Below are 26553 nucleotides of genomic sequence, written 5' to 3' on the forward strand. Positions count from 1 at the left end.
AGTGCCCAGAGAGACTAGTCTAAGTCAGTGCCCAGAGAGACTAGTCTAAGTCAGTGCCCAGGGAGGCTGCTGCCAGGAGAACTACTGGAGTACCAGCTCCCTATTGCAGGAACTATTAATAGCCCATCCTCTCTCTGGGACAAGAATCTCCCCTCCCTAATGCCCTGCACAGACCAGCACTCCACACAGCACAGATCAGCTCTCTATGCAGCAGAGGCAAAATACACAGCCAGATCTCCCTGCAGCACATACATAACACTGACCCAGCACTCCACAGAGCACACACACAACTCAACTACAGCACTACATCATGACTTTATAGAACTTGTGAGTTTGGCATTGCTGTAATCCCCACATTTTGGTCAGATTGTATCACCTGACTCACCCCAAAATCAAATATTGTATATTAGATTCTCCTCTTCTTTTACAGACATGACATTTGCAGAGCACATCCCATTCCCCAAAACAATACCTGGAAACAATGGATTTATGTGACAGGTATCATGGAAATGTATCAAGAAATCAATACAGTCCATTAGTCCCTGTAGCTGCAGTGTAAAGTGTTACTGGAAGGAATGCTACCCCTCCCTCCACCACCTCTCGTCCTTTTGTCTCAGAATTGAAGCAATGAACTAAATGGGATTAAGTAATCGTATTACCACTAACTGTAGGAGCTTGCGACATTTAAAATGACTCAATCTTATGGATTAATCCTGTCCCCAGTCCCAAATAACCACTAGCCAGAGGCATCCAAACAAGAGCACTCTTCTTAATGCTCTTTACCCTGGACACCATGCACTGGAAGTACGAAAACAGGACGACAATGAAGGAAGACACAACAGAACATAATCTTCCCTAAAATGACATTTTCCAAGCCATTGGGTAAATACATTCAACATTTGCTGTATATGGAAGCAATGTTTTGAGAAGGAGGCTGAACACAAGATCAAGCGGAAGACCATAACTTGAATGAGTCGAAATATTTATTTAAAAACTGAAAAAATAAAACAACCCCACATACATAGTTTTAGTATATCATCATACAAAGACATATTTCAATGTTATTTGAGTATTTTCTTGTTTCCTTGACTACAGTGCGAGGCAGTTGAAAGGCTGGCTGAGCTGGTAGGACTACAGACACAAACCCAAGGTGAGAGGTTAATACTCAGGAAGTCACTGATGAACACTGCTAAACCATTAAATACCCAGTGTCAGAACTTTAGAAAACACAGCCAAAGCGTCCAAACTAAAATGGTCATTAAGACACAAGAGGAATACAACCTCACACACACAAGCACACGGCCCACCTCTTCAGGGCAGAACGTCGAAGCCCTCAAATATGCAGCACCTACACGTGGGGGAGCTGCAACCAAACATTTTGAAGCATTTTTTTGCATCGCATCTTTTCTCTGTGAACCGTTAACCTCCATTTGAGGTCAATTCGACATATTTATTGTTTAGGCGCTCGGCCCTTCATTCTAATCATGTGGTTTGGGTCTCATTGCTCTGCGATAGCAAAATAGGGCCCACAAACAAGGTTTCTGTGGTGGGTACCAAAAATACTACCAGTTTAACTCCTGGTTTACTTTACAACTCATATACAGGCATTTCACACTTTTCAGAAACTTTAATGGAGTCGTACTGTATTTGTAACTACAGACAAAAGAGGGAGGAACAGGTCTCCAAGGAGCGGCGCGATCCGCCTGGTGGCTGGAACGCACCAGACGTCCCTCCCCCGAGGCATGGGTAGTGTTGACAGGGTTTGATTATGAAAGGCGTTCAGCTACATAGTGTCACGGTCTGGGAGGTTGTATGTATGTACGTGTGAGTGTCTTACTTCCCCCGATGCCAGAGCCCCAGTCAAGGGGCCAGGCAGGCAGCCCACGGGTCTACTGACCAGGCAGCTGAAACCGCAGGATAAAACAGCAGACCTCCAGAAGCCCACCCCCTCGGCCCCTGGGACGCCCCCCGCCCCTCTACTGCCGCCCCGGACGACCGTTCCAAACCCTGCGGAGGGGGCTCAGGGGGAGGAGCATCTGGTGAGTCCATGGAAGCTCTACAGTGATCTACAGCTGGTGTGACGTGGAGGACAGGAGGTGGTGATATACAGCCGTCTGGGTGAGGGATCCATTTCTAGACTCACTCCACTCGTGTTAGGCAATTCCACTCTACTCTTATTCTGAAAGGACGCCGACGCAGCTGGACAAACGGGAGCTCGTTGGAGAGCCCATGGCTGACAGTCAACAGCCACCTCACCTAACAGTCATGGTCATTAACACAAGAGGGGAAGGCAAGAATATAGGCAAAGGTATTTATGTTGTGTTAAAGGGGTTAAGGAACTCACAGTGAGAGAGTAACGAAGACATTTGAGCTGGGGGAAAGGGGGTGGGTGGTGGGGGCATGGGTGAAAGTAGACTGGAGCTCTCACTGACGCCCAGAGCACAACAAGTGGGTGCTGCGACAAAGAACGTAGCACTAACGTAAGGAGAGGACGTGCATGCCATCTATGATACACAGAAGACACAGTTTGGGGGAGGGTTCTTGAAGGGCCGTCGTCACGGTTATAAACATGTCTCCCTCTGGCGAAGGGACGGGCCCTTGTGCAGTGCATCCTGGGACGTCTCATGAAGAACTTGTGCTCCCGGGTCCTGCTTGGTGACACGGGGTGCTCCCTTTTGGAATCGTGGGGAAAATTCAATAAATAAATCAGACTGGATCGTCAGGCCATCAGCCCCGCTACACAGACAGGTCTGGAGCTGTCAATCACCGTGCCCCTTCTCTGGCCCTTATCAACACTGTCCTCGTGGAAGCGTCCGGAAACTGACGCAGGAGCATTTAGAAAAAGCACCTTTTTATTTGGCTTGGATTTTTTACGATGAAGTGAAAAACTGAAGAGTGTGTTTAAATGTGGAGAGGCAGAAGAGGTGGCATTCAGGTCAGGTGACCAACGGCTGTGGGTCTTAACCTGTACCTAAGGGGGGGGGGGGGGGGGGGGAGAGAAAGAGGGAGTTTAACATGCTGGAAGATAAACCCCCCCCCCCACACACAAAGACACACCTGCTGGCTCACTCACCCTCCTCCTCCCCCCAGCCCTCAGCTACGCCCGCCAGCTCGTAGTGCTTCTTCCTCAGCTCTCCCAGACGCTCTCTCTCCCTCTGCAACTTCGTCTCCAGCTCCAGAACCTGGACCTGAACACACACACACACACTGTTGATACACACACGCTAGCTCCTTCTGCAGTAAACACCTGTGAAACACACCAACACACACACACGTACGTGTGTGAATGAGTGCCGTGTCCTACCTGGGAGTCCATCTCCTGGCGTTTGATCTGGGTGAGGGTCATGCTGGAGAAGTCCATGGTGTCTGGAGGGAGAAACACATCATCACCAGCCCCTTAAGGGCAGTGTACACTTTCCGTAAACATGCAAGAACCGCGTGGACTGACGTCACAATATTGTCAATGGTGTGGCCTCCGAATGATCAGATGACAGAGGAAGCGTCTGGGAAGCACTGTAGGGCATTGTTCTGGAGGTCCCGCCCCAGTGGTCAGATCTATCTGCAGTCTGGGAATCTCCCTATCTCTCTCTCTTGTTGCTGAAAGCCCATCGCCTGCTTGTGGTGGTTTTCTGAAAGGCTGTTTCTAACAGGGTTTGCGAGTCAAGTCTACGCTGGCTGCATCACTGCTCCGCCATGTGTCAACACAGGCCCGCTCACCCTTCTCCTCGATCTGGGACTTCCCAGACTTGGTGGAGGCGACCACCCCCGCGGTAGCCTGGGTCACCCCCCGGGACGCCCGCTGCAGACGCACCAGGTTGGTGCTGTCCTTGTCTGCCTTCACCTGGAGGAGGGGTGCGGGAGGAAAGGGGGGAGTCGTTAGGCATTTTGCGGGTCGGAGAGATGCGACTTGCGTTTGGGACTCCATCTTACTTTGGACGCAGCCACCAGCTGAGCGGTGCTGGCCGCTATCTCGTGGGAACACACCATCAGCTCCTCGTACTTCCCCTTCCCCTGCACCACCAGGTCTGCGGCGTCCCTAAGACACAACCACAGCAGCGCCGTCACCACGCCGTTACCGCACGACCCCAACACAGCTACAACCCAGCCTCGACACGGCTTACACACAGCCCCGACAGAACCACAGCTCACCGAGCCACAGCACAGGACGGTAAAGTGTACTTACACCATCACTGTGGCTCCCCAGCCCACAGCTTTAGAAGCTGAGATGAGGCCTTCCGTCCAGCGCGAGTTCTTGACATAGAACTCCTTCATGGAGGCTGCCCCCTGGTGGAGACAAGAGGGAACACATGTGTTTGAGTTATGTTCTGTCCTAGTTATGCCTGGATCAGCTCTTAAAAGTACAATAGGTACGTTTTGTCCCCCTTAAACATGTTTTGTAAGCTAATGAGGCCCTCTGAGAGTTGTTTAGCAACACAGACAGCTCAGTGCCAGTGGAATGTCGTTTACTTATTTTGGAGCGGTCCGCTATTTTCCTGCCAATTATATTCCAGCTATCCTGTTCCAGCCAATCACCTTTGGCGAGGTGGGAATTCCACCTTGGTTTCTTTTATGAAACCACTGTCAAGCCGACTTAAGCTGGAGTAAAGGGTTGAAGTTTAAATGAGAATTCTGAGTGCTGTTTCTTATTTTTGAGATAGTTGCTTGCATTGAAGGTTTCAATGAAGTGTTCTCAAAGCAGGGTTTCAAACTGACAAACATTTGCTTCCGCTTCTACCAAAGTGGAGAAATTGTCTAAAAGAAGTCTGTGCTGGTGTATTTCTACATTCCCAGCATTTGGGACAGTGCACAGTAGATAAGCTGCATTTGAAGGAAATGGTACGTTATAGCTCAGAATTTTGCCACACATGGATGATAATATGAAACTTTCTCAATACATATTACACTCCCCCCCACCCCCCCCACCCCCCCAACCTTACCACTCACCAGGGAACACATTCTTATATCCCTCCAGACACACCGGGGGACGTTGTAATCTAACCTGGTTCATCACCAGTGTGTGCATGTGCATGTGTGTGCTCACCCTGCCGCTTTCCACAATGTCCCTCTGCAGATCTTTGGAAGACAGCACGAGCACCTTGATGGCCTGCATCAGTTCTGTACAGGACGCCAGGATCCTGCGGGGGGCGACAAAGAGCATTCTGGGTCCAAGCTCACATTTCATAGGTGGAGTTTCCGATTACATTCTGCGGTCACAAGCCTGCCAGTCATAACACTCACTTCTCATTAACCTCCATCTTAATCCCGCTGTCCACCGCACGGGACTTGTTGAGCATTTCCTGTCGATAAGATACAAAGCCTGTCAACAAGACCCCGAGGTGTTTGGTGTTGGTGACAGTGGATTATTTACAGTGGACCCGGCTGACAGAGACACCGGGCACCGTGACAGACGAGGGTGTCTAGACGGACGGACAAACCTCGATCCTGGCGGCGGCCGACTCCACAGCGGCCGAGGTGGCGGCCATCTCCTGCTCCACCAGGTCTCCCAGCTCCCCCTGCTGCAGCTCCAGACCCTTAGGACGCAGCGTCTACACACCGGGGAGACAGGCACGGTCACACCCATGTCACGCCTTCAAACCTTAACCCCTCGCATGTTCAGACGACATCACGCAGAAATTCTCATATGAATAATAACAGAAATAAGGTTTTTGGGGGGGGTTTATGTGAAGTGAGAGCCTCACTTCAGCGGTGGCTAAGATGGCGCCCAGTGCTCCCCTCAGGGTGGTGCTGTCTGCAGCGGCCAGGCTGTCCTCCTGTTTCATCTGACCCAGCAAGGCCAGGGTCTCCGCCCCGCACGCCTTCACACTGTCCGACAGGGCTGGACCACAAGGACAGGGTCAAAGGTCAGAGCAGATATAGGGACACGGGCAAACAGGGTCTGGGCTCAGACATTCACACAGTTCTAGGGGAATAACACACATGCTCAGGGGCCGGGATACACACACATACACACACACGGTCAGGGGATAGAAACAGGGACACTCACAAAGGGTGTAGCCAGACAGGAACATGCACACACAGAGCTAAGGCTGATTGTATGCATATGCCTGTAAACACATACTCACATACTGAGTGAATCGTATTCTGTGTAGACCAGTGTGTGTAAACTGACCAATGTGTATGGACCAGTGTGTATGGACCAGTGTGTGTGGACCAGTATGTATGGACCAGTGGGTATGGACCAGTGTGTGTGGACCAGTATGTATGGACCAGTGGGTATGGACCAGTGTGTAAGGACCAGTATGTGTGGACCAGTGGGTATGGACCAGTGTGTAGGGACCAGTGTGTATAGACCAGTATTTATGGACCAGTATGTGTGGACCAGTATGTATGGACCAGTGTGTATGGACCAGTATGTGTGGTCCAGTGTGTGTGGTCCAGTGTGTGTGGTCCAGTGTGTATGGACCAGTGTGTGTGGTCCAGTGTGTATGGACCAGTGTGTATGGACCAGTATGTGTGGACCCGTGGGAATAGACCAGTATGTAGGGACCAGTATGTAGGGACCAGTATGTAGGGACCAGTGGGTATGGACCAGTGTGTAGGGACCAGTGTGTATAGACCAGTATTTATGGACCAGTATGTGTGGACCAGTATTTATGGACCAGTGTGTATGGACCAGTGTGTGTGGTCCAGTGTGTGTGGTCCAGTGTGTGTGGTCCAGTGTGTATGGACCAGTGTGTGTGGTCCAGTGTGTATGGACCAGTGTGTATGGACCAGTGTGTATGGACCAGTGTGTAAGGACCAGTATGTATGGACCAGTGTGTATGGTCCAGTGTGTATGGCCCATGGGAGGGTCTGGTAGTCAGACCAGGCTTGACTGTGTTGCTGGTCTGAAGGAGCAGGGTGTGTCAGCAGTGGAGACCTCCCTTACCGTCCGCCTGCTCCACCGGCACCATGTGTGAGGTGGCGCTGCCCTGGACGATGGTGTCCCCCACCAGGTGGGCCAGCTGGGTGAGGGCGCGCACCAGCTCAGACACCCCTGCAGAGCCACAGGGAGACACGGGGTCAGCACACACTAGCCGGGCAGAGTCTGGCCTTGTACCGTTACAGAGATGGAACTGAGAATGAGGAAGACGTACTTGGGGGGGGGGGGGGGAGAGAGAGAGAGAGAGAGAGAGAGAGAGAGAGAGAGAGAGAGAGAGAGAGAGAGAGAGAGAGAGAGATGGGGTGTGGTGTGGTGGGAGGGCACTGGGAGCTCATCTCACCAGTGTGGTCCGCTAGGTACAGGTCTCTGGCAGAGTGAAGTCTATCCACACAGACCAGGGAGGCCTGACACCTGGACGCCAGGTAGTCTGCAGAGAAAAGACATGCTGCAGGTTCAGAGCTACATGTTTTATGGTGTGGACAAAATATAGGGAATTCAGATGACCACCGCAGCCCTAAATCAACTGATGCACAACCAAGGTGTGCAACACGGTCCCTGGGCTCAGGGGCTACAGAGATCCAGGCTCCTGCGTTACTAGGGGCAACAGCTGCCATCAACACAAACTATATCCCTCCTCCTTCTGGTTGTTGCACTTTGTGATTTAACTTGACTGTACTTTTGGTTGCACCTGCTGCACTTTGTAAACTTGACGTTTGCTTTTGCTAATGGTTTCTAGTGTGTTTGTGGGTACAGTGTGTTTGTGTTTTGTTGTTTATGCTGCACCACGACTGCCCTCCGGGGACAACGCAGATTTGATTGACTGACGGATTGGATGGAAGGCATAGATCCGCTCCACAGTGTGTCTGACCTGCAGAGCTTGTGCAGCTGATGTGCGCCGGGTCGTCTATCTGGGTCAGGGAGTCCTGGACGATCCTCTCGGCCTCCTCCACAGCCCCCTGCAGGGCGGCCCAGCGCGTGGCCAGCAGCTGGCTCTCCAGAACCTGCTCCCTGCTCTCCTACACAGAGAGAGAGAGAGACAGAGAGAGAGAGACACACAGAGGAGAGAGAGAGACACACACAGAGGAGAGAGAGAGAGACAGAGAGAGAGACACACAGAGGAGAGAGAGAGAGACACACACAGAGGAGAGAGAGAGGGGGGGGGGGGAGAGGGCTTTAGCAACGACACACAAACACACCGGCCGCGACTGACACTGCACTGAAAAGCTGCCTTTAAAACTATCTGGGTCAGGGAGTCAGGTGGCTGAGCGGTAAGGGAGTCGGGCTAGTAATCTGAAGGTTACCGGTTCGATTCACGGCTGTGCCAAATGACGTTGTGTCCTTGGGCAAGGCACTTCACCCTACTTGCCTCGGGGAATGTCTCCCCTGTACTTACTGTAAGTCGCTCTGGATAAGAGCGTCTGCTAAATGACTAAATGTAAATGTAAAACACACACGGGCCGACCTACACAGGTAGGTCTTTTATTCAGTTCAGTTTCGAGGCACCGAAACCAGCGTTGGCTTGCCTAAACCCGACAGGCTCGTCAATAGAACAACAACAGCACCTTCTCGTTCAGCTGGTTCTGCAGGGCCTCGGCCGCCTTCACGCCGCTCTCCCTCTCATTGGTCAGCACGCTCTGAACGTGCTCCAGCTGTTCCCCCAGGCCGGTAAGCTCCTCCTCTTTCTCGGACAGCGTCTGCGCGAGCTCCGCCTTCTGTGCCTCCAGGCCGGACAGCTGAGAGGCTAGCTCCTCGCTCGACTGTCAGAGAGGGAGAGAGGCATGGTCAGGTGACGGGCTGTGTGGGCAACATGAGCGGAGGTTTTAGAGGGAGAGAGAGAGAGCGGCAATGTGAGAAAGAAGGGGGGGGTGTTGGGAAGGGGGGGGGAGTGAGGGCAGAGCATGAGATTGGAGAAACAGCGAGACAGGAGAGGGAGAGCGATTGCGACGGGTGGCCATTTTCCTGTCAACCACTCCTCGCCCACATGTCCTGCATCGCAGAGGATGCAAGTCTGATGCACCTGTGCATCTACAGCTCTACTGAGCTTCACTGCAGAAGAACACTGTGTGGGGAGACAGAGAGAGAGGCATGCTGGACACATGAAGTCGAGAGTGGATGAGGATGAGCATAAAGATGGATAGGATGGAAGAGGTGAGAGGGTGTTAGGTGGTTGGTAGGGGGTGAGAGGGTGTGTAGGTGGTTGGTAGGGGTGAGAGGGTGTTAGGTGGTTGGTGGGGGGGTGAGAGGGTGTTAGGTGGTTGGTGGGGGGTGAGAGGGTGTTAGGTGGTTGGTAGGGGGTGAGAGGGTGTTAGGTGGTTGGTAGGGGGTGAGAGGGTGTTAGGTGGTTGGTAGGGGGTGAGAGGGTGTTAGGTGGTTGGTGGGGGGTGAGAGGGTGTTAGGTGGTTGGTGGGGGGTGAGAGGGTGTTAGGTGGTTGGTAGGGGGTGAGAGGGTGTTAGGTGGTTGGTAGGGGGTGAGAGGGTGTTAGGTGGTTGGTAGGGGGTGAGAGGGTGTTGGGTGGTTGGTAGGGGGTGAGAGGGTGTTAGGTGGTTGGTAGGGGGTGAGAGGGTGTTAGGTGGTTGGTAGGGGGGTGAGAGGGTGTTAGGTGGTTGGTAGGGGGTGAGAGGGTGTTAGGTGGTTGGTAGGGGGTGAGAGGGTGTTAGGTGGTTGGTAGGGGGTGAGAGGGTGTTAGGTGGTTGGTAGGGGGTGAGAGGGTGTTAGGTGGTTGGTAGGGGGTGAGAGGGTGTTAGGTGGGTTGGTAGGGGGTGAGAGGGTGTTAGGTGGTTGGTAGGGGGTGAGAGGGGTGGTTAGGTGGTTGGTAGGGGGTGAGAGGGGTGTTAGGTGGTTGGTAGGGGGTGAGAGGGTGTTAGGTGGTTGGTAGGGGGGTGAGAGGGTGTTAGGTGGTTGGTAGGGGGTGAGAGGGTGTTGAGTGGTTGGTAGGGGGTGAGAGGGTGTTAGGTGGTTGGTAGGGGGTGAGAGGGTGTTAGGTGGTTGGTAGGGGGTGAGAGGGTGTTAGGTGGTTGGTAGGGGGTTAAGGAGCGGGTGAGCCACCTGTTGGGAGGAGGTGACTGTGTCCCTGAGGCCGTCCAGCTCTGCTCTGCTGGACAGCAACTCTCTCTGCAACTCCTGAAGCTGCTGCACCTGATCCAGCTCCTGCAGGGTGGGATGGAAGGAGGACAGCAGGGAGACAGATAGGGAGAGGGAGAGGGAGAGGGAGAGAGAGAGAGAGAGAGAGAGAGAGAGGGGGAGAGAGAGAGAGAGAGAGAGAGAGAGAGAGAGAGAGAGAGAGAGAGAGAGAGAGAGAGAGAGAGAGAGAGAGAGAGAGAGAGAGAGAGAAGAGAGAGAGAGAGGAGAGAGAGAGGAGAGAGGGAGAGAGGAGAGAGAGAGAGACATGGGGGGGGGGCATTAGGAGGGAGAGAGCGACTCTGACAGACCAAACCCCCCCCCAGGCAGAGAGGAGGCCCGTGAGCCCCGCAGGTGCGTCTCTCCCTCACCTGTTTGTCGGCCGCCTCCTGAGTGGCCTTCACCTTCTCCTGCATGTCCCTCCGCACGGCCTCCACCTCGTCCTGCGCCGCCTGCGCCACCGTCATCTGCCGGGTCACCTCCGCGTTCTGCACGGGCCACACGGACAACCATCACACACGCGGGACACGCGGCACAGCGTGGCAGGAGGTGCTGCTTGGCCGGGGGACGGCGGGGGGGGGAGAGGCGGGGTGTGTTTGTGTGGAGAGATGGAGAGAGCTGTGCGGTACCTTCCTCAGCAGGTCGGCGTGACTCTGCACCAGCTCGCTGTACTTCTCCTTCAGCTTGGTGTAGCGCTGCTCATTAGCTTGGGCCTTCCCTGGCACACACACACACACGTGCACACAGACACAGTGTCAAACTGGCTTCTCCCTTCCAAATCAAGTGAACAGTAAGACTTCATTCCTTCCTGTGAACCGGCCTGAAGACCGGTCCACACCGGTAGGTGTGAACGGCAGAGGGGGAGATGGGCCGAGCGCTCACTCTCGATCTCCGTCAGGCTGCGCTGCTCCTTCTCCGTGTCCTCCCTGACCCGGCGCAGGTCCTCCAGCTCGGCCCGCAGGAACTCGCTCTCCCCCAGGGCCTGCATCCTCAGGTGGCTCTGCTCCGCCAGCTCCGCCTCCAGCTCGCTGACGCGCCCGCGCAGCGCTTGGCACAGCCTGCCGCTCTGGTGGAGGAGGGGGGGGGGGGGGGGGTGCGACACGCTCAGAAAAACACGTGACTATGCATTTCAGAAGTGTCTATTATAGTGTTTTCAAGTGCACATTCACACCCACGGCCTGCTCCTTTCCTTCCCTCTTCCTGCAACACACCTCCAGTTTGTTGCAGTTTGGTCCCTCCCTCTCCTCCCTCTCTCTCCTCCCTCCCTCTCTCTCCTCCCTCTCTCTCCTCCCTCTCTCTCTCTCCTCCCTCCCTCTCCTCCCTCCTTCTCCTCCCTCCCTCTCTCTCCTCCCTCCCTCTCCTCCCTCTCTCTCCTCCCTCCCTCTCTCTCCTCCCTCTCTCTCCTCCCTCTCTCTCTCTCCTCCCTCCCTCCCTCTCCTCCCTCCTTCTCCTCCCTCCCTCTCTCTCCTCCCTCCCTCTCCTCCCTCTCTCTCCTCCCTCCCTATCTCTCCTCCCTCTCTCTCTCTCTCCTCCCTCCCTCTCCTCCCTCCTTCTCCTCCCTCCCTCTCCTTCCTCACACTCCTCCCTCACACTCCTCCCTCCCTCTCCTCCCTCTCTCTCCTCCCTCTCTTTCCTCCCTCTCTCTCCTCCCTCTCCGTCTTACTTCCAGTTTGAAGGACTCCAGCTCCTCCTTCAAGGCCTGGATCTCCCTGGTCAGCTGCTCAATCACACGGTCCCTGAAGGAGACACACAACACACATCTAAACACACCACAGTCTGGACACACCTGTGCCAGTACCGTCATGAATGGCAATGAAAGTTGAAAACAGGCTCTAGACGCCTTCCCAGCAGCCTCGCCGCCCACCCTGCTGGGGAGAAAGGAGGAGCACGTCGGAGGAAAACAGCACCAGGTCGGGCCTCACTTGTCATCCTTGCGCAGGCCGTTCTGGCTGTTGAAGTTGAAGGGGTCGGTAGCAGCCGAGTTGCCAAACAGGTCGTCGAACTGGGTCTCCACAGCAGCCTGGGGCCATAAAGACAACATTCAGAGCCTCCTTTTGAAGACACAGCAGTACCAAAGCAGCACAGAAATGCTTTCTCAACGATTCTCAATTATTCTACGGGTCACGGTCGCATGAAATGTGCATATGTTATCATCAACAGCTGACAGAGTTTAGAAGAGAGGCATCCTAAAAATGATTGGCGCTACCTGGACGGGGATGTCTGTGTCCACCAGGTCCTCCGTCTCCACCATGTGCTCCGTCTCCGGGGACGACGCCTCGGCAGGGATCACCACCACGGGGCTGATGTGCTCCGACAGCGCCGACGCTCGCAGGAAGTTTGGAGGATTCTGACAGGAAGGAGGAAGCAAGGAGAGTGATGACAGGAGCCCTTTAAATGGCAGCCGCGGCGGAATGTTCCACAGCCTAGTCTGACAACGTCAGAAGGTGCTCGAGGACGGTTTCTCAGCCTTTCAGATGGCCGCCACCTCATTAGCAGAGGGAGTTATTTCAGCTGACACGGAGACTTTAGAAGATGTTGGGGAGGACAGACGGTGAGTCACTCACCTCAGGTAGCTGTGGGATCTGGATCAGACGCTTGAAGTATTGCAGGTTGCTGGGAGCGATAAAACAGACTCTTCAACCTGGCAAGGAGGAACACGCACATCTACATTATACCTGGCTGCTATAGCCACATGTGAACGTGTGTGGTGTCTTGTGTTCGCATTGTTGTGTGTGTTGTGTCTTCCGTTTCATCACCCGCACTCTCATTCATACATTCAGCTGTCCCGTCTGTGATTGGCTGGTCTAGCTCCATCATCATTAACGCAACTGCCCCCGACCAATGCCCATCGACACCCTGTCTCCTGTTCGTCAGCCGACTGGTGACTGGTGTTTGTGTCAGCCATTCTGTGTCGCTTAGTGTTTGCCATAGTTACATATATATATTATATTTACAGTTTAGCTTAGCATCATTTTGAATTAGTTTTGCGCTCATACATGATATGGTGGTTTCTGTTCACTGTTGGTTCTTCATGCTGGGGCAAGAATCTGCTTCCACCCAATCATGTGTTTTACTAAGACCACCACACAAGACACCAGGTTAGGAACAAGTGTACTAGCTTGGTAGTATTGGTTGGTTTAGTTAGGACCTGTAATTCTTTTCGTTTTAAACATATTTGCGGGGCCTTTGCCTGCTTTATTTAGAGTGATAGAGACAGCTAGAGAGAGAGACAAGGGAGCAGCTTCGACTTGTCTTTAGCACCGTTCATAGTTCCCTCGTTCCCCTGTGTTCCCCATTGTTGTTCAATCGTGTTGTTTCCTTAGTTGTCACTGCGCACGCGCCTTTTTCCCACCTGCATTCTTGGAGCACATGTCAGGCTCTACTCTGTCTCCCTAGACGGAGACCACCCATCTTAAGGGTGGTTGGCCACTCAACAACACACTCCTCCCAATAACCCTGGGATCTCCCATGTCCACCAGAGACACAAGTCTCACTTTTTAAACTGCTCCTGGAAGCGGTCTCTGTGGCCCTGGAGGGTGTCGGCTGGAAGGCCTGGGAGGAGGACCGAGAGAGAGAGAGAGAGAGAGAGAGAGAGAGAGAGAGAGAGAGAGAGAGAGAGAGAGAGAGAGAGAGGGAGGGAGACAGAGAGAGAGAGAGAGAGAGAGAGAGAGAGAGAGAGAGAGAGAGAGAGAGAGAGAGAGAGAGAGAGAGGGAGAGAGACAGACAGACACAAACACACTCAGTAACCAACTGACCTGGAAGATTCTGAAGTGTATTGATTGCAGTTTTTATGACTTTTGAGTGTGTCTATTACAGTGTGTTTGTGTCTGTAGCTGTGTGGTGGCTGGGTGTCAGCATGCTGTGTGACCAGCAGAGGGAGCCACTCACAGGAGTGCAGCTTGAAGAGCAGCTTGACGGTGTAGTCGTACAGGTGGCTGCTGTCCAGGATCACCTGGATGAGGGGAGCCAGCCGACACTGGCCTGCAGCCGTCACGGACACTGACCGAGACATGTCCAGAGAGCTGAATACTGGGTGGAGTAAACACACACACCTGTCACAAAGTGGCTCTCACACTTCTGCCAAGTCATAACTGAGAGTAATCACAACAACAAACTATTTTTCTATCGCATTGCATCACTTTTCCATGTCCCCCTCCTCCCCCCCCCCCTCCCCCCCCCCCCCCCCTCCCAGTCCCTGTGGTTTCCTGTGCAGCCAGTCCCACTCCCCAGCCCCAGCCCCCGCCCAGCAACGGTCACCAAGGCCCAGTCCTTAGGGCTCAATGATGGGAGTGTTTGAGAGTGGCCTACCGTTCAGGAACAGGTTGAGCTCACACTCCAGGTAATCAAACATCTCCACCGTCAACTGGAAGCTGGAGGGAACCACACACACGCACACACACACTCGGGGGTGAACACAAACACAGGCAGGCTTGGGGAGAGATTCAGATTTAGAGACTAACTTCATTGATAGCAACAATCTGAAACCGACATCTTGTTTTCTCTGTGTACCCTTCGTTGCAGGGCCCTGAACTACATTAGTACACCGGTCCTGTGAGGAAGCCCCTGCGCCGGGCGCTCACAGGACAAAGACGCACTCACAAGTTATTGACGTCGCTCTCTCCTGCCTCGTCGAGCTGTCGGTTGGACATCTGAAGGTTGCCTGGGAAACGGGGATTCTGGGGGACAGGAGAATATGAGATGAGCGCTGGGGTGCTCAGTAGGCCTCACTGCTCAGAAACAGGAGGAATGCACACCCACTTCCCAGTCCATCTTAGTAAGCCCACTAGTCTATAAAACACAATTGAATGCAGGCTGTTAGTGTCCCAGCATCCTGGGTCTAGACTAGTGAGGACTGGAAGAGATGGTGAGAGATGGAGGACACCAGGCGACTCGACGGGCCAGCATACTCACTTTGATGTGGAACTCCATCTTGGTGATGAGCAGCTTAAGGTAGATACTGCACAGCTTTCCATATCCTTCACTCAGGTGACCCTGGGGGCAGAGGGAAGAAGGGTGGAAGAGAGGAGGAGTGTGAGACAGGGTTAGGAGGAGATCTAGACCTACATCAGGTAGCTGGGGAATATACTCTGACGTTTAAGAAAACGCTCTCGGCGAGGTCAACAAGTCCACACTTCTGCTTTTTCAGCTCTGTGAGTACGTGATGTCACAACAGGAAGGGCGGAGCACAAAGTGAGACCTGTTCTTGTAAGTACACTGTTAGTTGGTGGAATCGCTAACAATCAGAATAATTTAATTTTTAGCACACTTTTATCTAAAGCATCATACAGTCCGGGGGGGATTTTAATTTGCTTGATCTGCAGTCAATCTGTGACCTCGGTGGAAACACAGCTGGCTAAAACCCCTTGGCTCACAAAGAGGTGACCCAGCTAATGCCATTGTCAGTCCTGATGTCACACAGCAGCGTTGTGTCTGGCAGGGCTCCAGGCCTGTGCGTGCTCACGAGCCTGACAGCTTCACGCTCCAGCATCTGGACAGCAGGCTGGCGAGAAGACACCAAGCTGCGATGAGACCTGTGGGCACGGCCGCGACGACCGCAACCGCGAGTGTGCTCTGTTACAGCTTACCCACATCCTGCTCATATCACTGAGGTCGGATTTGTTCCTCATGGAGTCCTTTATCACCTGCAGGGACGGATGGGGGGGGGGGGGGGGGGGGGGGGGGGGGAGACAGACAAATGAGAAAATGGTGAGGAGAATAAGAGGAGAGGAGAGAGAGGAGAAAGACAGAATGGAAAACAATGGCAGCTACAGCCAACTAAACACTCATGTTAGCACGCTCAATCTCAGCAGGAGCCCAGTTAGAGGACTGCCTGTGGGGAAGCCAGCTACCAGGGGGGGGGGAGTGTTACAGAACACCAGAGTGTGTATCCACCAATGGATAGATGTTGACAGAACAAATTTACTGAACACCGTAACCGCAGCGTAACAACGTACTGTGTTACCCAGAACCTCCAGGTCTGTAGACTCGCTGGACCGCAGTCTGGTGGTCCGATAGCATCCAGCGAGTCTACAGACCTGGAGGTTCTGGGTAACACAGTACTTGGTAGGAGGGCTTTCTGGGTCCGATACTCACGTTAGGATGTCCATCTCGCAGGAGCTTGTGGAAGACGTGGCAGAACTTCCAGCAGAGCACTGCGTTGCTGGACAGGGGCAGACGGTTGACTGCTGCCCAGAACGTATGGGCCCCCTTTTCATGGTGGGTCCCCAAGATACAGGGTGAGAGAGTCAGTCAAGGAAATAATGGACAGGAGACAGCCATGTCATAACGGCACACTGGAGAGCTTAAGATGTGTAGACATTAAATACGCACGTACACGCACAACTACAAAAGGATATTCCTGGCATGCTTCTCTTTGACGGCCACTTCCTGTATGTTGATTGCCTTGTTGATGCTCACCGCCTGTGGAGGAAACAGAACAGAGCCTATTCAGAGCAGGTCTAATCCAGGACCAAAGATATTCCACTGAAATGACAACAGACAGCCTTAAAAATGGACGGTAGTGCAGCCAGGATCTGCGGTGGGAGGTTCGGCTGCTTGTTGATATTCAGAGGCGCAGCCTCGTGAGAAGAGAGCCCAGAGAGGCTCCTTGTTTGGTTGTGTGAGGGGGTCACCCCAGAGAGGCTGAGGCAGTCCCACAGAAGGGGGGGGGGGTGCTAGAGGGGTCCCTTGTTTGGTGGTGGTGGTGTGGGTGTGTGTGTGTCACCACAGACGGGCTTAGGCAGTCCAACAGACAGGAGCAGCAAAAAGGACTTCTTGTACACAGATACAAGACTCTCTCAGTAACTCAGATGTAGAACATTTTGTTGTAGATTTTCATTAGCTATAGAACATTACTAAGTCCTCCTTTGATCACAAAGCCGTTGATTTAAAATCAGACCGTTTCCAAGAAATTATTCCAGTGGTGAATCTGCAAACCGTTCACTTTTTATCCATGTTGCTCAACCCCATATCCATCAAACACAATTCCTGGAATGCTTCCTTTTCCCCCGGCCCCTCTTCCCAGAGCTTTCAAAAAGAAGGTAGGCATGTGATGTGCCGTCTCACACGTCCAGTGTGATGAGGAGCAGTGATACGGAGCCTGAGGTGAACAACTGGGGTCAGGAGGGGACAGGCTCACTTAATAATCTCACTTCCCCCAGATGTCCCAAGTCCTCCATAAGAGCCTGGGACAGGAAGGGGACCAGCGAAAATCTCCTGCAGTAAGGGAGTACGTTTCATACACAAGAGAACAACATGCTGAGCGCGGCATGAACAGGAATGTCCACTGCACTTGGCATAGTTGAGAGGCCAAGACTGAAAACACTGAAGACATTCCAGGCAGTCCATATAGGCCTTCAGCCTTGGTTTTACAGTTTGGTCTTTGACAAACAGTCAACGGTGCAAGCATTTTTGTCGGGCCCTTCCTAATTTAAATAACATACCAACAGCTCAAGGTGACAAAGACAGGCATTGTATCGACAAGATCGATTTCCGTACCGCCTGTCTAATTAAGTCACAGCTGTGCCTTCTCAGACGGAGGAGAAGGGAGAGGAGGCAGAGGGAGTTGGAATGTCATGCTGGTCTGTGGCCTCACAACACCAGCCCTGGTTTCAATTCAACTCCACCCATGAATCTGGGCTTGACTCGTAGTCCTGCTACTGAGGAGCCATTCGATCCTCCTCGTGCCTGCGAGCCAAGCGACGAGGGGTTAACTATGCATGGGGATGGATGCGCTGTCACATCACGCAGTGTGTGTAGCGGCTGCTAGCAAACTTGCTGCCATTCAGCCTTCTGACGTTGCTAGTGTGCGTACGTTCAAGCCATGACAAGTGCCAGAGAACGAGCGGCCATCTTTAGGTGTCACTGTTCCCAGATGAGAGTCCCCCAGCAGGATGGAGGTGTGCAACCCCAGCCCAGGAAGTTGGCCTGCCACAACACCTGGTATCACATCCCAACGTTTCAGTCAAAATTGTTTCGTGAAGCAATCTGAACGCCATGGAACCATCGCAAGACCGAGCACTTGTGCAAGCCCGTTCCCACACAGGAACGAACCAATTAGTCCGCTGTGAGACTGTGCGGTGCGTACGAATGGGGAAGCCAGCTGCCCAGGACTCCTGGCAGTGGCTGCTGCTGCTGCTCACTGGAATCAGCGGCCGCCTAGCTCCTCTCAGCATGGACCTTATGACGAAGTGAAATGATGACCGCTTGATCAAATCCAATTCGAGGTGAGAATAAGTGGGGAGGAGGAGGGAGAGAGGGCGGGAGATAGACCCGTCTTCTCCCAGCTGGCCGAACAAGCACGCTCGACAGACTCATTCAGGGGAACGACTACAGTCTGCATTGATATGCTGCTCCCGGCTCTACTGTCTACAACAGGGCCGGCATGGCCAGCGACTTAAAGGCATACGGAGAATTTGTAATGATTCAGCAATATAATCATTGTTGAGGCATATTTCGTTGGCTAGGCCTAGTTTTTGGAAATGTTTCACACTAACATCTGACTAATGCCCCATTTCTTGAAATTCATACGGATGTTTTTTTCCTGTTACAATATCAATGAATCGTTTTCTTTCCAAATGAAGCTCAAGTTCCCCAGGGGGTTAAGGCGTAGCTCTCCTGACATGACATTATGGTTGAGTCATTAGAGCAGAGGTCGATGTCCGACACTGCTGATGATGTGGTCATAAGCAATGCTTCAGATGACGGCCTGTTGAACTCACACAACATACACCTCCCTGTTCTCTCCTTGCCAAGTCTCTCACTAGATTCCACACAGTTTCATTTCTCCAAGGATTTGTACATTTGATTTCAGTTACGCATCTAAATAACACATTTATATCCGAGGCGACAAGTTGTGTCTGTGGTGCTGCTGTCACACAAGGGGAGCCAGTCATGGTGAAGGTGCTGGGCTGGGACTTGCCATCCTACATAGGAATGGGTAAACATGGAGGACGGTGGGAGGAATGGAAACAGGAAACACGCGTGGCTGGCTATGAATGTGCCTGCTATGTATGCCGAGGTACTTTGGTGGTGGGTCACTTAGACATGACTGGGGGGGGGCACTCAGTCAGGCTTCCTGTCTTGGCATACCCCGTCCTGCCCATTTCCTGCCTGCTGAAATTTGCCCAGCTCCGCCCTTCTTCCCCCTCAGCTTTGTAACCAGGCAACTCTACCTCTCCGGCCCAGCTCCTGCTCTCTCATTCACATGAACCACTTCCTCCAGGTGCCCTTAGCGCTAAGCTGAAAACGCCTAGCTTCACCATCGGAGAATTACAGGCTTACATATCACTTAGTACGCCCCCTCGTTCTGCTCTTGTAAGGATACTTCTAATTACTAAAAGTACTTCCCACTTCCTCAAAAGCTCTCTTTGCATCATTCATCTGTGACCAAACAGCTCAAACACAATACACTCCTCCATACCAACTCTGCTATTATTACTCAAGGCACCACATCTACAAGTCCAAAGTCTTCAAATGGAAACAGTTAGCCAGTTTGTTTCTTCAGGTTCAACATCACGCTTCTCTAAAGGTCGCGCTGCTAGAAAGGACCCTCTGTGCTGCTTGGTTAAGGACTATTTTAGAAATGTACTCACATCTGACTTACACATCCGCTTTTATGGAACACTCACTCTACACCTCTAAAAGAGCCAGGCTAGGAAACGGCAATCTTTTAATCCTGGTCCATCTTCCTGAGCGAGACCTGAACTATCACAAACAGGCAACATCCAGACAACTCAAACAGGGAAACAACTTCAAAGGAAGGAAGAAATAACCTGCACAATGCATTCAGGATGATGTACATTCTGGGTGAAGGGAAACAGCTGCTTCGGGGAATGATGAGGTCTTTGAAGAGTCCATTGTAATAAGCATCCAAACGCGGCTGGTCAAAGCCTGGAACCTCAGACCAGCAGTAGCTTTTGTTCATGTGGTTGGGCTGGAGGTCAGCAGGTGGTTGAAAAGACTCGCTGACCATGGAGTGGGCTCTAGGGGACAGGCCAAAAGACTATGCTAATAAAACCTTAAGAGCCCATGGCCAGTTTACAAGCCATTGAACAGGACGGCTTTAAGTAGATTCCTGTTTGGGAAAGGCCTTCTAAAAAAAACAATAAGCTTAATGTGACGAGCAGACCTTCCTGAAGAGCTGTTGTTGTCATAAAGAAGTCGTAAAAACACATCTGCCGCCTAGTCTCCTGATCATGTCCATCCACTGAACATAGGAATAAGTAGGCATAATGCCTACTGTCGGGACAAGGAGTAGCCTTTTCCTGTCTTGAAAACCTGAAAGGTTATTTTAAAGTAGCCTATCATGCAAGAATTTTCATACTTTGGCTCTCAGGACAAATTACCAAATGCGTGTGCCAGGCAGCACAATCAAACAGCTCCGAGAGAGCTAAGTAGCCTACAGTAGACACCGTTTTGGGGCAGATGTTCGGCCCACCTGCTGCTCAAAACTCAAACCGTGTCCACAGTGTTTGTTAGCCTATTATACATTTACAAACCTATGTAATACACAGCAAACAATGACGATACAATGCGTTTGCAATATTTCGAAATTCACTAACTGGGTAGAAAAGCATTAGCCTACTGCCCAGAAGCTTGGCCAACAACATGATGATGGGCTGCTACACCAACTTACTTTAAAATGCAATAATTCATCCGTCTGACAGAACTAATATAAAAACAATATAGCCCACATATTACTTACTATTTACCTTACACACCTTACTTTGTAGTTACTTGAGTTAATGCTCACACTTCCCAATAACCATATGCTCGATAATTGGCACCAGATTGTGTAAAGGAAGAGACGCGGGCGCCGACCTAACCTAAGCTGTTGATTTAATCGTGTCTATCTTGTTTCATGTATTGTGATGTTAACTCCAAAACATTTGTCAATAGCCTCTTTATTAGATAAATTACAGCCCTGGAAAAAATGCACGAATTTGTACCCACATTCCTCCTACACCGATATGCATATTGTATAGCTGTTGCACTTTTCCATTATGTTTGCTGCAAAGGACGTCTGAAAACCTACCATTTTACCGAGATCCATGGTTGTCCCCGGGAAATGTAGCGGGTTTGTATAAAACCAAAGCGACTCGGTCGCTGGTAACAAAAAAAACCTTCGTAAGTATGGCTGTAACGGAAAGAAGGAATCGCTTTCAGTGGAGTGTTAAAATGGGCTGTTAGCTCAACATGTGTCCAGATTTGGTATCAAATCCTCGCCAATTCCTTTCGTGTTGGTTCTCGTAGGATATCTACTGGTCCTACGTGCTCAGTTCGTGAGGTCTACACTGTATCTGACTAGCGAGACGCGGAACTGAAATATATAGAAAAGATAGGCCACGCCAGGCTACTCCAAAAAGTCAAATGTTTTTCTTTTTTATAGTCGCACATTGTATCCCTTTTCGTTTGCCTATGTAGCCTGTGTGTTGACTGATGTGTGAAGCTGAAGCTTATTTAGTGCAAAACTGCGCGCTCTCAAGAGTCAGACAATGGCTGCGGAGGGGGGAGGCACAACCCCCGCCCAAACTCTAACTAAAATAGTAGGATACCTCTACAACACACAAGTAACAGAACAAAACAAAACAGCCAACACTCAATAGACAGAACACAAAGACATATCAGAGCGTCCAACGCTCGTTGTAGGCTACTGTGACAATCTGCCGTTTACGTGTTATTCAGTAGTTGGTTAAATTGCTGACCAAATGTGGACTATATTTAGCCCATGTTTAGTGGTCTATCTTAAAATACAATTTATTGCTGATCGTGAGATAAAAACAAACTAATTATAGTCTTTTTTATTATCAGATCTGAATGATAGGCTAGACTTTAGTAGGCTAGCCTACAGAAACCTTACAAATACGCTATCCTACAAACAACCCATCTTGCCTACCCATCTGTTTACCTAACGTGTCGGTTAGTCAATTTACGTAGCCTGTAGGCTACAAATGATGGGAAGTGGCTTGCCTCATGATGGCAAATTGTTGTCAATGGTGCCCCCATCTGGTTTTTCTCTGAGGCACAGCAGAAACTACAACCGACTTGATATTGAAACGACAGACACAGAAACACGACTTTTAACCCTTATCCTCGGCTGGATGCAGTCTTCAGGTCAACGCACGTTGACACCTTTTGGCACGTTTAGGCGCTAGACTCCCACAGACATGTAATTTAATGCATTTTTCCTTCGAAATATCCAGTAGGCTATTATACATTTGAAATATAGAAAATAGACAGATTATTTTACTCCAATTAATGTGTCGAGCAAAAACAAAACTGAATGGCTCTTATAAGCCTTAAAGTGGGCCTTATGTGTAACTCGAGACAAATAATTGGCCAGCTATGAGTTGGAAGCAGAGGGCTCACTGATTGTGAAACTGTGCTTATAACGTTTCAATAGTATGTATACATCATAAGCTGATGAATTTGAACTGAGTAACAGTAATCAATCAGTGACTTATTATCCTGCTGACATACTGGATGCTCAAAACAAACAATCTCTCTACAGACAATGCCAGCTCTTTTCACAGAGTCCTTCCACTTCCTGGTACTGCATGGGTCCACTAAACACGGCTCGATGGACTAGCAACATTTTCTCACATGTCTCTCTGCCCCACAGCCTCCATATAGGTGCTGCTAGGCCCAGAACATAAGGTCTGAGAATCATTTCTAACTACCCACACCCCCTCCCCGCCCTCCCCTTGCTGGTCGGAGTACATGGCCTTGTACAATGATTAGAACAAAGCCATGCAAAATGAAACACAGACAGTGGACTTTAAGCCACTTCCTCATAACTTTCTATTCAATCAAGCTAGTGATGACAGTTCAATATACATATCCGTAATTCTCTGGAAGTCATAAATCAGTCTGAAATTACAGAAGTTCTAAAATGTAAAATGTACTTTTGAACTCCAACAGTATGGTTTTTGTCATGGTTAAAATCCTAAATCATTATGTCCTCATTGTTGCACATTAGCTGAATGAGTTGCTACTCATGTACAGGACTAATCCATAGCCAGTGCAGAGAGTCCACAAGCCAGTGCCTGCTGTTTCTGCTGCCTCACTGCTTTTATTGGCCACCCCATTTGCACGGCCTCCCTGTGTGTGAGTGTGTGTGTCTTTGTGTCTCATTCATTTGGCTATTCATCTTTTGTGGCTGTTATTTGGTGATGATAATCACAAGGTTTGATGTTAGAAGAGGGTCTAAAATGGATGAGGAGAACAGCAATGCACAGTTATGGAGTTGGACAGAGACAGAGACAGGGGGGGGGGGGGGGGGGATTAGAGTCCTAGTTTGGGTCCACCCTGTTATGTACTGCTTGTGCCCGGGGGACACAGCCCATGCTCCTCCCCCAAATTCCACAGCTGCCAGGGCACTGCAGGACTAAAGGGGGCACAGGCTGGGGGGCAGCACCAATTAACACAGGACCAGAGACACACACCTAGCCTGCCTGCAACAGCATGGGAAGGAGGGCTGGAGACTGGCAGATGGGCTCTCTGAGTCTAAATTTAAGGTCTTAATTATGCAAGACATGTGGCTGAGTTGTGGAGGCACTCTGTATCCCACAATAAACACCCCAGTATGGGACTTGCATCCTCGGACTGGGTGTAACTAAAGCTATGTTTGTATTGTTGTTTCCTTCCAGATAACTGTCCAGACACGCTGTCATAGTTAAAGATATTCTGTTTTCTGGCCATAAAAGTAGTCTTTAATTCATGCGTTGCAATCACATAAAAACACAAGTCTCTTGAGAGCATGAAATCTAAGAGTATGTTATTATTATGTCATTCTTTGCCAAACAAATCTTTATACAAGTTAATTGATGTCAAGAGACTGAGTGAAAAACAAGCGCAACACAGTAAATAATAAAAATAAATCCTCTTAACTGTTAATCAAAGAGGGAATTACCAAACCATAAGATGTAACATGTAATTACACATAAACAGTGTGTTATCTAGGCCCAGGCAAACTATTTTTATAACCCTGTGGACAAATAGGGGTTTGAACACACCCTTGTTGTTTATGCAACTTTCTCAAATAGGAACTCTGGTACATACTAGTTCACATAAAAACCGTGTTCAGTCGACAGCCTTGTTCAATGAACATTCAGTGCTATCAATGCACATTTCTCTGTATTGTAAAATCTATAGAAGAGATGTAGCTGCTAGTGGAGTGCTTATGCCTGAATAGAGGAACCAGGTAGAGGTCTATAAGCACACAGACAAGCTGGTAGTTTCTCTCAGAGGTGAAAGGCAGCAGATTTAGGCAGCTCAGGGCACAACAGATCAGATCAGATTAACTCCCCCTGATCCCTGTAAACCACAGACTGCTTTCATTGATTCTTTCACCATATACAGCTATCTTACAGTTAAAGATCCAAATCAGACAAAAACCACAAACATGAAATCTGTTTTCAGTGATACTACAAAAATAATTATTATAAATGCACAAAGATCTTACACAAGAAACTCATGATGTTAATGAGTAGTGACCCAACACACCTACTGAAAGCAGGATCTCTGGAGACTGACTTAGTGAGCAGGCCTGACACACACACACACACACACACACACACACACACACACACACACACACATGACCCAGTGGAGGGGTGCTCTGAACCTGGACAGACAAACTTGTCCTGCACCGTAAGTACACAGTGAGGGGTGAGCTTTGTCTCTCTGCATTTAGCAGCAAATGTAGACGTAAAAGGCAGGTTGTAAACGCTCTGCTGCACACCTTCCAGAAGGAAAATCTAGCCAGGCTTGATTTATCTGACCTACTTTAATTCCTTTCTGGTCTGGGAAGACAGGAACAGCCCACCAGACAGGAAGTAGGCCTATCAATGTGAGCAGTGTTCTCTTATACCTTCATGTCTCAAGTCATGTAGAGTATGACAACATCTAAGATTCATGGAATCTTTTATTATTGTGCAAACGTGACAATATCAGTGAGGAAGCCTTCAAAAAGACTCCTCTCCTATAGAAAAAAGCTAACACGGAGCCACCCAGCTTTCACGCACCCTGTATTCCAGTAGCACTTTCCCGAACCCATCACTTAGAACTCAGGCCATTTGCTAACGTACCTCCCACTAGTATCTAAAAGCCTTTTACTGCAGGTCAATACATGACAGTACAAATGGATATTTCAGACACAACGCATTTCGTCCTCTGAAACCTACGATTCTATCATCTGAATTATTTCTAAATACATAAATCTGCTCGCTTAACTGACCCACATTTCACCAGCTCTTTTGTTGCACAGATTTGTGTCAAACTAGGGCGGCTGAAAGGTTGGGCAGATATCTGTTACTGTCACTGGTCCAGCCTATATTTAATTGTGCAGCAAACGAATTAATTATTATACCATTTGAAGCCTATCTGCTGATAGTTTGTCTTATACGAGAAGAATCGACACCGCGTTTCACGAGTGCAAAGACATCACAAGGCCTACTTTATAATACACAATCGTAATAGAACTAACTTCATGGTAGACTACACCACAAACATGAATTCCCTGCCAATGTCAGTGCCTACCTGGCTGCGCTCAAAGTTCTCCTTTTCAACTTCCAAACTGTTGGCAGCACCAGTGGTCCGTCGGATCAAAGCTTTAGGAATTGCGTTCGGTACTTGCTGCATGGAGCTTTTCACACGATCCATTGTTGTCTATTTTGAATACCCACGATGACAAATGTATAGATGCAGATATTTTATGAAATTAAATGTTTGAAGTATCACTAAAAACAGAGTAGCAGTAACCCATGCCGTCAACCGATTCAGCAGGTCATCTGGCCTGTCCACCGCCCCAGCGCGCGTCTGTCCATAGGCTCCTATCATGTTTTTAAGCCCTGCTGTAGCCTACAATGGCGCTGCTGCATCGGCTGATCTTTAGAAGACAAACATACACACTCTGGTGACTTACATCCTATCCCTATGCAGTCTATATCAGTGTGCCTGCCAGGATACCAAAGTTTGACGTTAATGAACAAGGCTGATATTTGCCTAGAGACGCAGCAACTGTCAAAGACTCCTCCCATCATTGTCAACTACTGGCTGTAATCCTGCATGTGCCCGCCCATTTCACCGTTATTTTGCGTGTTTGTTTTATCGCTGTTGTAAATATTTTTGATAACATCACAGTCGATAACATTAGAAATTGTGTTTTTATTTTGCTTCTGTTCGGTCCACAAGACAAAACAAGGATTCACGCTTAGGCTAACTACACGTTTAGGCTACTCTTAGCCTAATAATATCCCTTATACAGTACCTAATATCAAAATCATAATTCAGAAATCACGACTACCCTCTAATCCTGATTCTACAGCATCCTTTGTTTTCTTCTCCTGTCAGGGCAGCAGTTTCTTTGCCATCTAGCCTACTACCCTCTGCTGGTCAGTTGCCAAATATAGTCTACTGTATGTGGACTTGTGTTGTCTTTAGGCTTTCTTTGTGTTTGAAAGTACACCCTATGACTGCTTCAGTGACATCATCCGAACAATTTACAAATTCGAGCCCAAAAAATCCCCCATTTAGAGCAGGATTGTTACAA

At 50.1% G+C, this 26553-nt stretch overlaps 1 protein-coding gene across 1 annotated transcript; it reads right to left on the reverse strand.

Moving 5' to 3' along the window:
• Positions 1–965: 965 nt before the first annotated feature.
• On the reverse strand, positions 966–25788 carry hip1 (huntingtin interacting protein 1). The gene is given in 32 exon segments (XM_067246144.1): positions 966–2971; positions 3074–3188; positions 3305–3366; positions 3718–3841; positions 3931–4036; positions 4184–4284; positions 5042–5135; positions 5239–5297; positions 5436–5546; positions 5700–5836; positions 6890–6997; positions 7224–7310; positions 7752–7899; positions 8446–8640; positions 9930–10031; positions 10373–10489; positions 10631–10719; positions 10884–11067; positions 11665–11737; positions 11924–12021; positions 12208–12348; positions 12566–12616; positions 12618–12642; positions 13496–13553; positions 13890–14030; positions 14310–14371; positions 14601–14677; positions 14913–14993; positions 15587–15643; positions 16095–16237; positions 16358–16421; positions 25542–25788. Coding segments are annotated over 32 exon segments (3144 nt in total). The 5' UTR covers positions 25665–25788; the 3' UTR covers positions 966–2960.
• Positions 25789–26553: the final 765 nt, after the last annotated feature.

The sequence above is a fragment of the Osmerus mordax genome, chromosome 11, assembly GCF_038355195.1.
Source record: "Osmerus mordax isolate fOsmMor3 chromosome 11, fOsmMor3.pri, whole genome shotgun sequence".
Lineage (NCBI taxonomy): Eukaryota > Metazoa > Chordata > Actinopteri > Osmeriformes > Osmeridae > Osmerus > Osmerus mordax.